The sequence below is a fragment of the Physeter macrocephalus genome, chromosome 9, assembly GCF_002837175.3.
Source record: "Physeter macrocephalus isolate SW-GA chromosome 9, ASM283717v5, whole genome shotgun sequence".
NCBI classification, from domain to species: domain Eukaryota; kingdom Metazoa; phylum Chordata; class Mammalia; order Artiodactyla; family Physeteridae; genus Physeter; species Physeter macrocephalus.
Window position 1 is genome coordinate 25,544,993 of NC_041222.1, and position 13,766 is coordinate 25,558,758.

A 13,766-nucleotide genomic window follows, 5' to 3' on the forward strand; every position below is an offset into this window, starting at 1 on the left:
TATTGAGATGATCATATGGTTTTTCTCCTTCAATTTGTTAATATGGTGTATCACGTTGACTGATTTGCATATATTGAAGAATCCTTGCATTCCTGGAATAAACCCCACTTGATCATGATGTATGATCCTTTTAATATGCTGTTGGATTCTGCTTGCTAGTATTTTGTTGAGAATTTTTGCATCTATGTTCATCAGTCATATTGGCCTGTAGTTTTCGTTCTTTGTGACATCTTTGTCTGGTTTTGGTATCAGGGTGATGGTGGCCTCGTAGAATGAGTTTGGGAGTGTTCCTCTCTCTGCTATATTTTGGAAGAGTTTGAGAAGGATAGGTGCTAGCTCTTCTCTAAATGTTTGATAGAATTCGCCTGTGAAGCCGTCTGGTCCTGGGCTTTTGTTTGTTGGAAGATTTTTAATCACAGTTTCAATTTCAGTGCTTGTGATTGGTCTGTTTATATTTTCTATTTCTTCCTGGTTCAGTCTCAGAAGGTTGTGCTTTTCTAAGAATTTGTCCATTTCTTCCAGGTTGTCCATTTTATTGGCATATAGTTGCTTGTAGTAGTCTCTCACGATCCTTTGTATTTCTGCAGTGTGAGTTGTTACTTCTCCTTTTTCATTTCTAATTCTATAGATTTGAGTTTTCTCCCTTTTTTTCTTGATGAGTCTGCCTAGTGGTTTATCAATTTTATCTTCTCAAAGAACTGGCTTTTAGTTTTACTGATCTTAGCTATTGTTTCCTTCATTTCTTTTTCATTTATTTCTGATCTGATCTTTATGATTTCTTTCCTTCTGCTAACTTTGGGGGGTTTTTGTTCTTCTTTCTCTAGTTGTTTTAGGTGTATGGTTAGGTTGTTTATTTGAGATATTTCTTGTTTCTTGAGGTAGGATTATATTGCTATGAACTTCCCTGTTAGAACTGCTTTTGCTGCATCCCACAGGATTTGGGTCATCGTGTTTTCATTGTCATTTGTTTCTAGGTACTTTTTGATTTCCTCTTTGATTTCTTCAGTGGTCTCTCGGTTATTTAGTAGTGTATTGTTTAGCCTCCATGTGTTTGTATTTTTTACAGATATTTTCCTGGAATTGATATCTAGCCTCATAGGGTTGTGGTTGGAAAAGATACATAATATGATTTCAATTTTCTTAAATTTACCAAGGCTTGATTTGTGACCCAAGATATGGTCTATCCTGGAGAATGTTCCATGAGCACTTGAGAAGAAGGTGTATTCTGTTGGTTTTGGATGGAATGTCCTATAAATATCAATTAAGTCCATCTTGTTTAATGTATCATTTAAAGCTTGTGTTTCCTTATTTATTTTCATTTTGGATGATCTGCCCATTGGTGAAAGTGGGGTGTTAAAGTCCCCTACTGTGATTGTGTTACTGTCGATTTCCCCTTCTATGGCTGTTAGCATTTGCCTTATGTATTGAGGTGCTCCTATGTTGGCTGCCTAGATATTTACAATTGTTATATCTTCTTCTTGGATTGATCCCTTGTAGTGTCCTTCTTTGTCTCTTGTAATTCTTTATTTTAAAGTCTATTTTGTCTCATATGAGAATTGCTACTCCAGTGTTGTTTTGATTTCCATTTGCATGGAATATCTTTTTCCATCCCCTCACTTTCAGTCTGTATGTGTCCCTAGGTCTGAAGTGGGTCTCTTATAGGCAGCATAAATACGGGTCTTGTTTTTGTATCCATTCTGCCAGTCTATGTCTTTTGGTTGGAGCATTTAATCCATTTACATTTAAGGTAGTTATTGATATGTATGTTCCTATTACCATTTTCTTAATTGTTTTGGGTTTGTTATTGTAGGTCTTTTCCTTCTCTTGTGTTTCCTGCCTAGAGAAGTTCCTTTAGTGGATTCACTTGTATGTTATTTGTTGTTTTTCCCTTGCTGCTTTTAATATGTTTTCTTTGCATTTAATTTTTGATAGTTTGATTAATATGTGTCTTGGTATGTTTCTCCTTGTTTTATCCTGTATGGGACTCTCTGTGCTTCCTGGACTTGACTGACTATTTTCTTTCCCATATTAGGGAAGTTCTCAAGTATAATGTCTTCAAATACTTTCTCAGTCCCTTTCTTTTTCTCTTCTCCTTCTGGGACCCCTATAATTCTAATATTGGTGTGTTTAATGTTGTCCCAGTCGTCTCTGAAACTGTCCTCAATTCTTTTCATTCTTTTTTTCTTTATTCTGCTCTGCGGTAGTTATTTCCACTATTTTATCTTCCAGGTCACTTATCCGTTCTTCTGCCTCAGTTATTCTGCTGTTGATTCTAATTTCATTTATTGTGTTGTTCATCATTGTTTGTTTGCTCTTTAGTTCTTCTAGGTCCTTGTTAAACGTTTCTTGTATTTTCTCCATTCTATTTCCACAGTTTTGGATCATCTTTACTATCATTACTCTGAATTCTTTTTCAGGTAGACTGCCTATTTCCTCTTCATTTGTTTGGTCTTGTGGGTTTTTGCCTTGCTCCTTCATCTGCTGTGTGTTTCTCTGTCTTCTCATTTTGCTTAACTTACTGTGTTTGGGGACTCCTTTTTGCTGGCTGCAGGTTCATAGTTCCCTTTGTTTTTGGTGTCTGCCCCCAGTGGCTAAGGTTGGTTCAGTGGGTTGTGTAGGCTTCCTGGTGTAGGGGACTGGTGCCTGTTTTCTGGTAGATGAGACTGGATCTCATCTTTCTGGTGGGCAGGACCGTGTCCGGTGGTGTGTTTTGGGGTGTCTGTGACCTTATTATGTTTTTAGGCAGCCTCTCTGCTAATGGGTGGTGTTGTGTTCCTGTCTTGCTAGTTTTTTGGCATAGGGTGTCCAGCACTGTAGCTTGCTGATTGTTGAGTGGAGCTGGGTCTTAGCGTTGAGATGGAGATCTCTGGGAGAGCTTGCGCCATTTGATATTATGTGGAGCCGGGAGGTCTCTGGTGGACCAGTGTCCTGAACTCGGCTCTCCCACCTCAGAGGCACAGGCCTGACACCCGTCTGGAGCACCAAGACCCTGTTAGCCACACGGCTGTGCCAAGCCAGACTGTGGTCCAACGTTGCCTATATTTTTGTTTTTAGTATGCACAGAGGAGCATATCCTAGGAGTCATTAACTTACTGACCTCCCTGGGCAGGATGTGGGTCTCATTCCACCATTGTTTTATTGTTTTGGGGCATGTCTCATGCTTCTATTGCATAGTTTTGTTGCTAGGCAGGCCTGCTTTCTTGAGTGATTATTCACTTACAGGGGTCTCCCATACTTTTTTCTTTTACTTATGATCCTTAGTGGGATTAACTATTTAATCATTTGCTTTGTCACTTTACTCTGTGCCTATCAATTTCAGTTGCTTTATTGGCCTTCCGTGGAGCAGCCCCCAACCCATCATTCAGGATTCAGAATCCAGGAAAATCTCCCTATTTTATAAATCAGCTGATTAGCAACCTTAATTCCATCTTCAGTGTTAACTCCCCCTTGCCATGTCACACAGCATATTCACAGTTTCCAGGGATTAGAACATGGACATCTTTGGGGAGCCATTATTCTATCACAGGAAGACCACAAAGATAGGTCTTGAGGGGGACTGTTCCCCCCTCTGCTTCATGGGAAAGTCCTAGTGGGAATTACCACCCCCCAACAGCGGGCCAGGAATCCAGCCTGACTGCCTGAACCTGAGGTTCATACCAGCACCCCGAGGGGATGCAAAGCTACAGAATAAATGTAGTGCATCTTCCCAGCAGGCCAGTTTTGCTCAGAGACATGGGAAGAAAAAGCATTATTTTTATCTTAAGATAAACATAGATATGTTATTGGAAGGCTAAATATACATGAATTTTCAAGATAAAATAATAAACTTTAAAGAAATGCCATGCTTTGCCAGTGGGCTGCTATGGACTGTACCCTTTTTCACTCCCGTCCTTAAGAGTATATGTCTCCTTCTTCTCTGCTTTTAGGGACACTTCTGGAGAAGAAAAAAAAAAAGTCTAAGAAAGACTAATTTTAGCTAAATAAAAGAGAATACTCATTCTGGGTGTGGAAGCAGTCTGTCAGAGCCAAGAGGGACTTTGGAAAACATCTATGCTAACCCTCTCAGGCTTACCCCAGGTCTCACGACCAAAGTGGGGGAGTAGGAGCAGGCCTGGGCTTCTCACCACTTCACCAGTGCCCATTGCTCCAGGTCAGGGGCACCTCCCAGCCTGCATCATGCCTGGCCTCTAATAGCTCAGCCACCTTTGGGCTCATTGCACCTTACCCCTTTCTACAATGCTGAACATGGTTTCATTTGATTTTTCAGCAGCCCAGTGGGGTAGTGGGGTAGTGTGCGTCTGTAGGAAACCAGGAAGCCATTAAACGTAGGCTGAGACAGATGCAGAGATGGCAGGAGGTCAGTGTCAGGGTCAACCTTGATCTTCTAGCAGGACCCCACACTGCTGTCACAGGGAAGCAAGATGGGTTGCCTTCTGCTTTCCTGCTCTTTTAAATGCACATCAGCTAGCTTAATGTCTCAGGGTTACATTTGCTGCTCAGGTCCTTTGACTTCAAAATCCATAGGACTTTTCTCCATGAGTCATTGCTGCAGACTGGGTACTGAGCCCAGAAGCCCAGGCCTGGTGGGGTTGACCTTCTCAGCATGGGAGGTAATATATAGGAGTTAGTGGTCAAATGCTTGGGCTCTGGGGCCAGACCCACACTGGGTCGAGGCCAAAGTCACCACTTCTTATCCCTGTGACCTGGTGTCTTAGGTTGAACTCCCTAGAAACAGATCCTGGGATTCTTGTGAAAGAGATTTATTGAGAGTGGGCTCAGGAGAAGGGGAGAGAAGCAGGATAAGGCAAGAGGGGAGCTAGGCCAGAATGCCTTCTGGCTGGAGATGGGTTTAACCTGGCCTCACTGGATCTCTGGAGCACAGTCTGCACGACCGAGCTGGTCCCACCTTTCAGCAAGGGGGCTGGAGTTTTCTACCCATGTGAGTCAGTCACTGGCTGCTATGGGATGTGGGGCACAACATGGCCTTCTAGGGCCAGGAAGCTCCCCTTGGCTGAGGGAAGTTCTCCAGAGAAGGGAGGGAGCTGGTGGCAGCCCACCATCGCTGCAGCTGGGTTGGGTGCACTAGCCCCGAGGAGGGGATCCAGCAGGACCAACAGCATCTGCTGTGCCTAGGAAAGTTGCTTAAGTCTTTGGGCCTCAGTTTGCTCATGAAACTATCCAGAGTGGGCATAATTATAGCACCTACCTCCTAGGGCAGTGGCTAGAAAGAGCTCGGGAGCTGTCATTTATTTTGACTCTGCTAGTATCCCCTGTAAAGTGGGGGTTATACACTAGTGCTTTGAATTGAGTCATCCTTCTTAAGTGTCGTTTTTTGTATGTGAGATTTTAGCTCCCTTTAAGGGCCCCAGAGACAAAGAGGTCCTAGACAACAGATGAGAGGGGCCAGGAAGGAGGAAGGGAAATCCACCCAGGGTTTGGACTGAGCACCCCTCCCCGGGCCTCCCGCCCCATGGCTGTTCCCTTCCATGTTTGCCCCCCATGGGTGTGGCCTGTTGAGGGTGTGAACATAGGTCTCTGCTACCATCCATTACCTTAGATCTAGCCCTCTAAGAAGAAGCTGTTATTTTTCTGATCTCGGGACATCTACTTTCACTCCAGGCGGCCCCCTGCAGAGCCAAGAGTCCATGGCAGGGATTTTTGAGACCCTGCCCTCTGCCACGTTCCAGCTCTAGCATCACAGTACCATTCTGCACTGTCATCCTCAGAGATGGTCATGACTGTCCTCCCCTACCCCTGGCACTCCTTCAACTGCCCCCAAGCTATAGAGGAGAGTGCACTGATATCCCTGGTAGGGAAGTGGGCGGGCTTGGCCAGAAGCAGGGTCCACTGCCAACACAAAATCTCTTTCCTCTCTCTGGATTTTAAGGGAAACATACAAGTTATGCAACATTGAAAAGTGTGATTCTGGAACTTTTGTGCGAGTGTGGGTGTGTTAAAAACTTTTAAGATTCCCCCAATCCAAAATCTTTCCCTTCACCCCTGAATCTTCCAATTAATTGCTACTCCAGAAAGAAGAACCAGGTATAGCCGCACTTTTCATGCTCTCAGGAGAACTCCTTTGCCCTGGGAGTACACATATCCCATTTTGAGAAGCACCTTAAACTCTTTATGCTGCTCTCAAGGGCCCGCTAAGGATCCCAGTCCAGTCATATTTCCCATTATCCTCTCCCTACCCTGGGATCCAGGCTGCACCTGCACTGAGTGCTGGCTCGTCCTCTTTTCTCCCAGGCTTTGCAGCATCTTGCCCCTCTTACTCACTGTCTAGAGTCAGAGTGGGTGTGAATAGCTTCCTGCATCAGGCACAACCTGGCCCTGGATAGGCTCTTTCTCCAGGACCCTCTGATGGTCAGGGGATACCAAGGCAAGATTGCTGGTTTTGGGGTGCTGTGCTGGATTTGGGAAAGATTTTTGCCTCTCTGGGAAGGGGTTAACTAGATCAGTGATCCCTTGGGCCCCATCCAGTCCTAACAGTTTGGGAGCATAGAACCAAGCAGTCAGTGCAACTTGGTTGTCATGGCATCAGAGACACTAAATGGTCCACAAGTGGCAGAGCTGTTTATTTATGTTAGCATGTGGTCAGGTGGTCAACCATGAAGATGCGGGTCCCTCGGTCCATTCAAGAAATGAACATGGTGAACCCAACCAGTACCTAGGCCCTAGGCTAGCAGGATATTAGTGCAGTTGATGATAATAACCAGCATATATTGAATAACCAATGTGGGCCAGGCATTGTGCTTGTGCTTCACACAGCATTCATTCACTTAATCACACATTTAATACCTATTTATTGATACATGTGTCATGTCTTGTTCTGGGAGCTGGAGACCCAGAGATGAATCAAGTTATCCTCAGTCCAATGGGGAAAACAAACAAGTAGACTCAGGCCATGATAGAGGGAAGCACAGAGTGCTCTGGGCCCACAGAGGAGCAAATGACCACCAAGCCTACTGGGACAGAGATGGTTTCTCAGAGTAGGAGTGCCTGAGCTAAGGCAGGAATGGGGAGTAGCAGCTCTCCAGGCAGAGCGTGTAGGGTGGGAGGGAATGGCATTCTGGATGAATGAACTTGTAGAAAGAAAGAAAGGGGACAGAGTGAGAAAGTGAATGAATGAATGAATGAGTGAATGAATGAAGCAGTGACTGGCAGACCATTTAAGAGAACTGCAGGTAGTTCATTCTCCCTGCTGTGGAGGAGGCCATGGTTATGGCTAAGATGAGGAGAGGAGTGAATCTAGAATGGCTCCCAAGTTTATGATCTTAGGGAGTAGGAGGTTGACAACACCATTCTAGAGATGGACAATACAGGAGGAGGAAGTAGGCATGTTGGGAATGATGATGAGTTCAACTTGGGGCATGTTGAGAGAATCCAAGTGGAGGTGTCCAGGGGGCAACTGGAGAAAAGTCTGGGCTGGGGAGAGAGACTTGGGAGTCCGCAATGCTCAGAGGGGAGTTGTGGCTGGGGTCGTGAATGAGATTGCCCAGGGAGAGTGATGAGGGCAGAACTGTGTGGAACACCAGCATTAGGGATATGGGCAGAAAGATGAGGAGCTGATTGAGAGTCTGAGCAGGAATGACCAGGAGGCAGGAGGGAGCCAGGAGAGAGCACCGTGGAAACCAGTGGGTGGGTTTCATTATCATGAATCCTACCACCACCAGGTCAGGTAGGGAATATTATCCCCATTTCAGAGATGAGGAAATTGAGGCTCCAGGACATTAAGACCCAGGGTCATGTAGCTGGTCAGTGCTGGAGCTGGGATGTGAACCAAGGTCTCTCTGACTCCAAAATCCAATAAGCTGTTTCTACTATACCATGTTTAGCAACACAGGGCTTGGCACAAAGTAGATGCTCCATAAATGTTTGCTGGATGGATATGGATATGGATATGGATATGGATATGGATATGGGTAGGTGAATACTGTTAGCAGCAAGAAATGCTATAAAAAATTCAACAAACAAGCGGAAAGACCCTGGAGTGTGCCCGGGAGTATGGCCACAGAACAGAAGCGGCTTATAACTTTCTATAGCATTGCAGCCATGGTGATGACAAAGGCTTGCCTTCCTCCAACTTCTCTGTTAATGACCTTTTAAAGTCCTTTCAGAGGAAAATTTTTTTTCTTCTTTCCATTCTTGCTTGCAAACGAAGGGTGATTTTAGAATCCAAGTCTTTTTTATTTTGCTAAAGTACATGATGAGTAAAATGGCCTCCCAGTCAGCACTTTCCGATTTTGAAAGATGCTAAAAACTGATCTTTAAAGGGATGTTTCTCTTCTTTATGCATCAAAGAGCCTTGAGCCTTGCTGGAAAGGACGGGGTAAATGGCAGGAAGGTAGCACCACCCGCAGGGCCGAGTGTCAGTGCGGAGGGCAGGGCTGGGATGGGGAGCAAGCGTGTGGGCCGGGGCCTGGCTGGTCTCCTGGAGGCCACCTGTGCATCCTCCTCTGCCTGTTCTGTATGGGGGCAGGGCAGGGTCCCTTCCCCTAGAAAGCAACCAAGAACCCCTTACCCTGACCCAGGAGGGAGCCTCAGGCAGACACTCAGTAAATGTTTGTTGAATGAATAAATGAGTCATAGGACCCATGGTGCAATATATACCTATTAACCATATTGAGATATTAAGATAATAAATAACCATTTTTAGAGCTTTTGAATATAGATTTTCCTTTGAAATAAAGGGAGAAGAATAGGTTGGGAGAAGGTTATAAAACACTAATTCTAGCTGGGTGTTTACTCTGTGTCAGGAACTATGTTAAACACTCCATGAGGATTATCTCATTTAGTCCTCTCAGCAGCCCTCTAAGTACTGCCATTATCTGCATTTTGCAGATGAGGAAATTGAGGCTAAGATGGGAAAAGGAGCCGCTGGAGGCCACTCAAGTGGAGCTGAGATTTGAACAAAGCTGAGAACTCAAAGAGACTCTGAAACTTCTTAATTGGGAAGCTCTGTGGACTCCAGAAAGGTGGAAAAGTCTAGAATACTAGAGGGGGAGGGGGTGTTGGCTGGGAACTTGTTTCTGCTACCAACTCCCCTGGGGACTTTAGAAGTTCCTTTCTCTCCTCTGGCCTCAGTTTCCCTATGTGTAGAGTGAGGACGGAGAGTAGACGCTGTCTCAGTGCCCTGGAGCGTTTGCCTGCCCTTGTTGGAGGAGAGCAGGGGAGACAATGAGGCCTCTCAGAGCCTTTAGCCTCCAGCCTGTGCAGACTTGCCCCAGGGTTTACCCACGAGACCAGGCAGGGCCAGCAGCAGTAGCTGAGGGAAAGCTGGGCCCAGAGAGAGCCGGAGATCCAGGCTGGGCTGGGCTGGGGGGTGAGGTTTTGCTCTGCCCACCCCCTTAGGTAGAGCTCTTGGTGGGGAGCCTGGGGCATGTGAATGATCCCTGCCCGCTGCCTCAAGCCCTCTGAGCTATGCCGATCACACGCTCACCTTCACATCCGTGTCCTTCTGTCCACAGGGCAACGACGTGCGGATCATCCTTGGCCAGTTTGACCAGAATATGGCAGCAAAAGTGTTCTGTTGTGTAAGTAACACTTTGGTTGTGTCATGGATGTCTTTGGGGAGGTTCACGAAGCATTTTCTTGCACTCAGTGTCACTGCCTGGTCCTTGAGTGGACCAGAGTCTGGGGTGTTGGAAGCAGAAGTGTTATTCTCACTGCTCTTTCGTCTTTCTGGAGAGCTAAAACCCCAGGACTCAGAACAGTGCAGTTGTAGGAGGAACCAGGAACCTCAGTTTACCAAACCCACTGTCTTACCATTGCCTCAGCGCTGCCAGCTAGTTTTAAGTCTCCTCCACCCAGCTTGCTTAATGGAGCGGTGCTGTGTGCACCACACAGAGGGAGACACCAGATTCCAGGGCCAGACCGGGAGTCTTCAGACCCCTTCCTGCCCTGTAAGCAGGGCTCAGAGTCTCAGGTTTAGCACAGACCGTCAACTGTTCAGTATCTACCACTGAATCCTTTTAATTGTCTGGTGTGTGATAGGTGACAAAGTATATTCTTTTTTTTTTTTTTTTTTTGCGGTACGCGGGCCTCTCACCGCTGTGGCCTCTCCCGTTGCGGAGCACAGGCTCCGGATGCGCAGGCCCAGCGGCCATGGCCCACGGGCCCAGAAGCTCCGCGGCACGTGGGATCCTCCCGGACTGGCGCACGAACCCGCGTCCCCCGCATCGGCAGGCGGACTCCCAACCACTGCGCCACCAGGGAAGCCCGACAAAGTATATTCTTAAACCTTATCTCACTAAATCTTTCCAATAACCATGTGAAGCTACTGTTGTTACCCTTACTTTACAGATGAGGAGCTAGAAGCCCAGAGAGGTGGAGAAGCTTGTCCAAGGGATGTTTTATGGCAGAACCAGGGCTCCATCCCCATTCACCTGATTCCCAATCAAATCCTCTTTTCTCCACATGATATTCTAACCTGAGCATATGTAAGAGTTCTAACACAGGGACTATGTCTTTCCATTTTTTATTTTATTTTATTTTATTTTATTATTATTTTTTTTTGCGGTACGCGGGCCTCTTGTTGTGGCCTCTCCCGTTGCGGAGCACAGGCTCCGGACGCACAGGCTCAGCGGCCATGGCTCACAGGCCCAGCTGCTCCGCGGCATGTGGGATCATCCCGGACCAGGGCATGAACCCGTGTCCCCTGCATCGACAGGCGGACTCTCAACCACTGCGCCACCAGGGAAGCCCTGTCTTTCCATTTTGATGCCCTGGCTCACTCTCCTCCACCTCAGGGTCAGGAGAGAAATCAACAGAATGAGAGCCTAGTTACATGAATTGTCTCCTCAATAAGCTCCTCCTCTTAGACTGAGGTTATTCTAGGTGCGGTCTCTAGTGATGGACCACAGGCCTCTGTTTTCTTTGACCTTTTTTCAGTAACTTGGATGAGATTATAAAAATAGGCTTATAGGAATTTTAGAAGTTGTGAAATATGTTGGAAGATAGCCAGGGTGCAAAGAACCTTAACAAGCTGGAATGTTTGATTAAATCCAGGAAGACTAAACCTAATAGTCCTAATATAAGGTTATGTTAGAACAAATTGGGCTGCCTATGTCCAAGATGATAGAGGCATAGCTGAGGAGTACTGTGCGTTTAGAACAAAAGAGACTTTGGAGTCTCAGTTGACCTCAAGGTTACTGTGAGTAACCAGCATGAGCACAGCTTCCAGGGAGCCGAGGTGACCTCAGGCTGCACGTCCACAACTAGGGCGGGTCGTCCCTCTGCTCTCTGCTGGAGAGACCCCACCTGGGGTACCCTGCTCAGCTCCTGGTGCCCCATTTCAGGAGAGATGCAGAAACTGAAAAGAAGCCAGGAGTAAGGAGAGAGCAGCGACCAGAAACCATAGTCACCCAGGGATATTTCCTCTTGAAGGCTCAGGAGCAAAGTGGGAACTGCCTGATCACCTTTCAAAATAGCAGGGAGGAAGGAGAAGCTATAGGCTGACCTTTCAGGGGACCCTGAGTGAAGCTTAGTGCTCAGGAGTCAGTCTGCTTGGGCTTGAACTACTGGTCTGCAGCTTAGTAACTGAATTTGGGCTTGTTGACACTTTCTGAACCTCAGTTTTCTCATCTGTAAAGTGAGGATAATAATAACACCTGTCTCATAGGATTGTTGTGGAGCTTAAATGAGCAAAAACACCTTGCATAGTGCCTGACGTACAGTGAGCCCTCAGCAAATGTCAGCAACCTTTTTTTATTTGTTTATGTAAGGTCTCTGAGGATGGAATGGACCACCATTGGGCTGACGAATTTACTAACTGATGGACTTTCCTAGATTGTGTTAAGCATCCTGTGTCTCAGTTAAGGGTAATTAAGGAGTATTTCCATATGAAAATCTAAGGAGGAACATGAGAAAAATTGAAAAACATGGAGCAAATTGATGTAATACATTTTATTTCAAAACTCATAATACTTTGCATGTTACCATCTAAGGTCCAGAAATGGCCCATTTAAAAAAGGAATAATGCTCCAATTAGAAGACATAACTTTTTAGAGAAGAAGCTGGGTTTTACCCCTACATATCCCCAAGGCCTTGCAAGCAGCTGGCACACATGGTGGGTGATTGTCGATCAACTGAGGAAAAGTAAATTAATAAAAATGATCTGTGAAGTTGCCACACTGAGCATTGGCCATCTCCTGTTTACACAAAATGCAGACAGACCTCCTAGTTTTTTCATTTGTTTTTAGTATTTATTTATTTATTTATCTTGGCTTCACTGGGTCTTAGTTGCAGCACGCAGGATCTTTTAGTTGCAGCAGGAGGGATCTTCTTTTAGTTGCAGCATGCAGGCTCTTAGTTGTGGCATGTGGACTTCTTAGGTGCGGCATGCATGAGGGATCTAGTTACCTGACTGGCGATTGAACCTGGGGCCCCTGCATTGGGAGCACAAAGTCTTACCCACTAGACCACCAGGGAAGTCCCCTCCTGTTCTGATTTGAGCCAAACCCTAAGCCGAGGCGTGGCTGTGATTTCCCTCCATGCTGTGCACTGCGGTTATTTTCTGAGTGGCATTTCCAGCAGCGTGGTTTCCATTTCAGAACAGACGGCATGGCTGTCTTCCTCTTGACCCAAAGCCCCAGGCTGCTTGCCTTCCACACAGCACGGGACATCATCCCACCTCCTCATCCACTTTCTTCTTCCTCTTGGACTTTGGGTATCTTCAGATGGACTTTTTCTTAGAGTCTTTGCTGGCTGCTTTATTCACTGAGTGGTTTCTCAGAAGTTTTTGGTTGGGGGTTTATTCCGTGTGTCAGACCGTCAGATGGATCTGCCTGTCAGGACTGTCAGTCTTATCTGGTTAGGAAGGAGTTTTTCTGGCAGGCCTGGAAGGTCCTGAGGAGAGTCTTCTCAGTGTCCTCACACTGAATGAAAACTCTGGCGTGTGACGGAGGGAGGGGCTTCTCGGAACAGAGACCCAAGGAGAGAACCTCTCCACCCATGTCAGGGTCAGAGCACAATGGGATGGAGACAGCCGCGTCTTTGCCATCCAAATGCTGCAGTGCAAACTTTGCAGCGTGTTGCTGCATGTTCTTGAGATTGGACCTGCCACCCAAGGGGAGAGTAGTCTCCAGCAAATGCAAGGACTATTATAGCCCTGTGGCAAAATGTTCATTTCGGTTCCAGCAAAGGACGACCATGGCCTGTCGCTTTTGTCTTCTCCTCCCTCTTTGGTGGTCTATTCTAAATTCTCAAGCACTCTGACCTGGGTTCTGGTTTTAGTTCTGCCAGCTGTGTGACCTCAAGCAGGCCACTTTACAACTCCAGCCCCCAGCTGTCTCACCTCTACAATGGAAGCAACGACCCCTGTCTTATTTGCCTCATAGGATTGTCGAGAGGCTTAAACAAGGCCACCGAAGGGTGACTGTCATTCCAGCTGTTAATTGCTTTATTGATGTGAGGATTTATTACTATTATGGTTATGAAATGCCTATAAAAGGGAAATATCCTTCTTGCCTGAGGAAGTGAGGAGGCAAAAGGAAGCAATAAAAAGAGGAAATTGGATTTTTAAATTACATCATGGCTACCTGTCTGCAGCTAATGAGAACAGAGTCGTTCATGGGAATGAAGAACATGAGCTCAAGACTGCCCATCATCACCTGGTAGGGCCCGTTTGGTGGCCACAGGTCCTGAGACCACATTCCTACTAGAGACAAAAACAATGAGGGGCTTCCCTGGTGGCGCAGTGGTTGAGAATCCGCCTGCCGATGCAGGGGACTCGGGTTCGTGCCCCGATCTGGGAAGATCCCACA

General features: G+C 46.4%; 1 protein-coding gene across 1 annotated transcript in view; it reads left to right on the forward strand.

Moving 5' to 3' along the window:
* The window catches only part of GABBR2 (gamma-aminobutyric acid type B receptor subunit 2), a 370,296-nt gene that overhangs the window by 191,563 nt on the left and 164,967 nt on the right, over window positions 1-13,766 (forward strand). Inside the window, exon 5 of the mRNA XM_024126525.3 lies at window positions 9,471-9,536. Coding sequence (XP_023982293.1) covers window positions 9,471-9,536 — 66 coding nt within the window. The remainder of the gene's footprint in view (window positions 1-9,470; window positions 9,537-13,766) is intronic.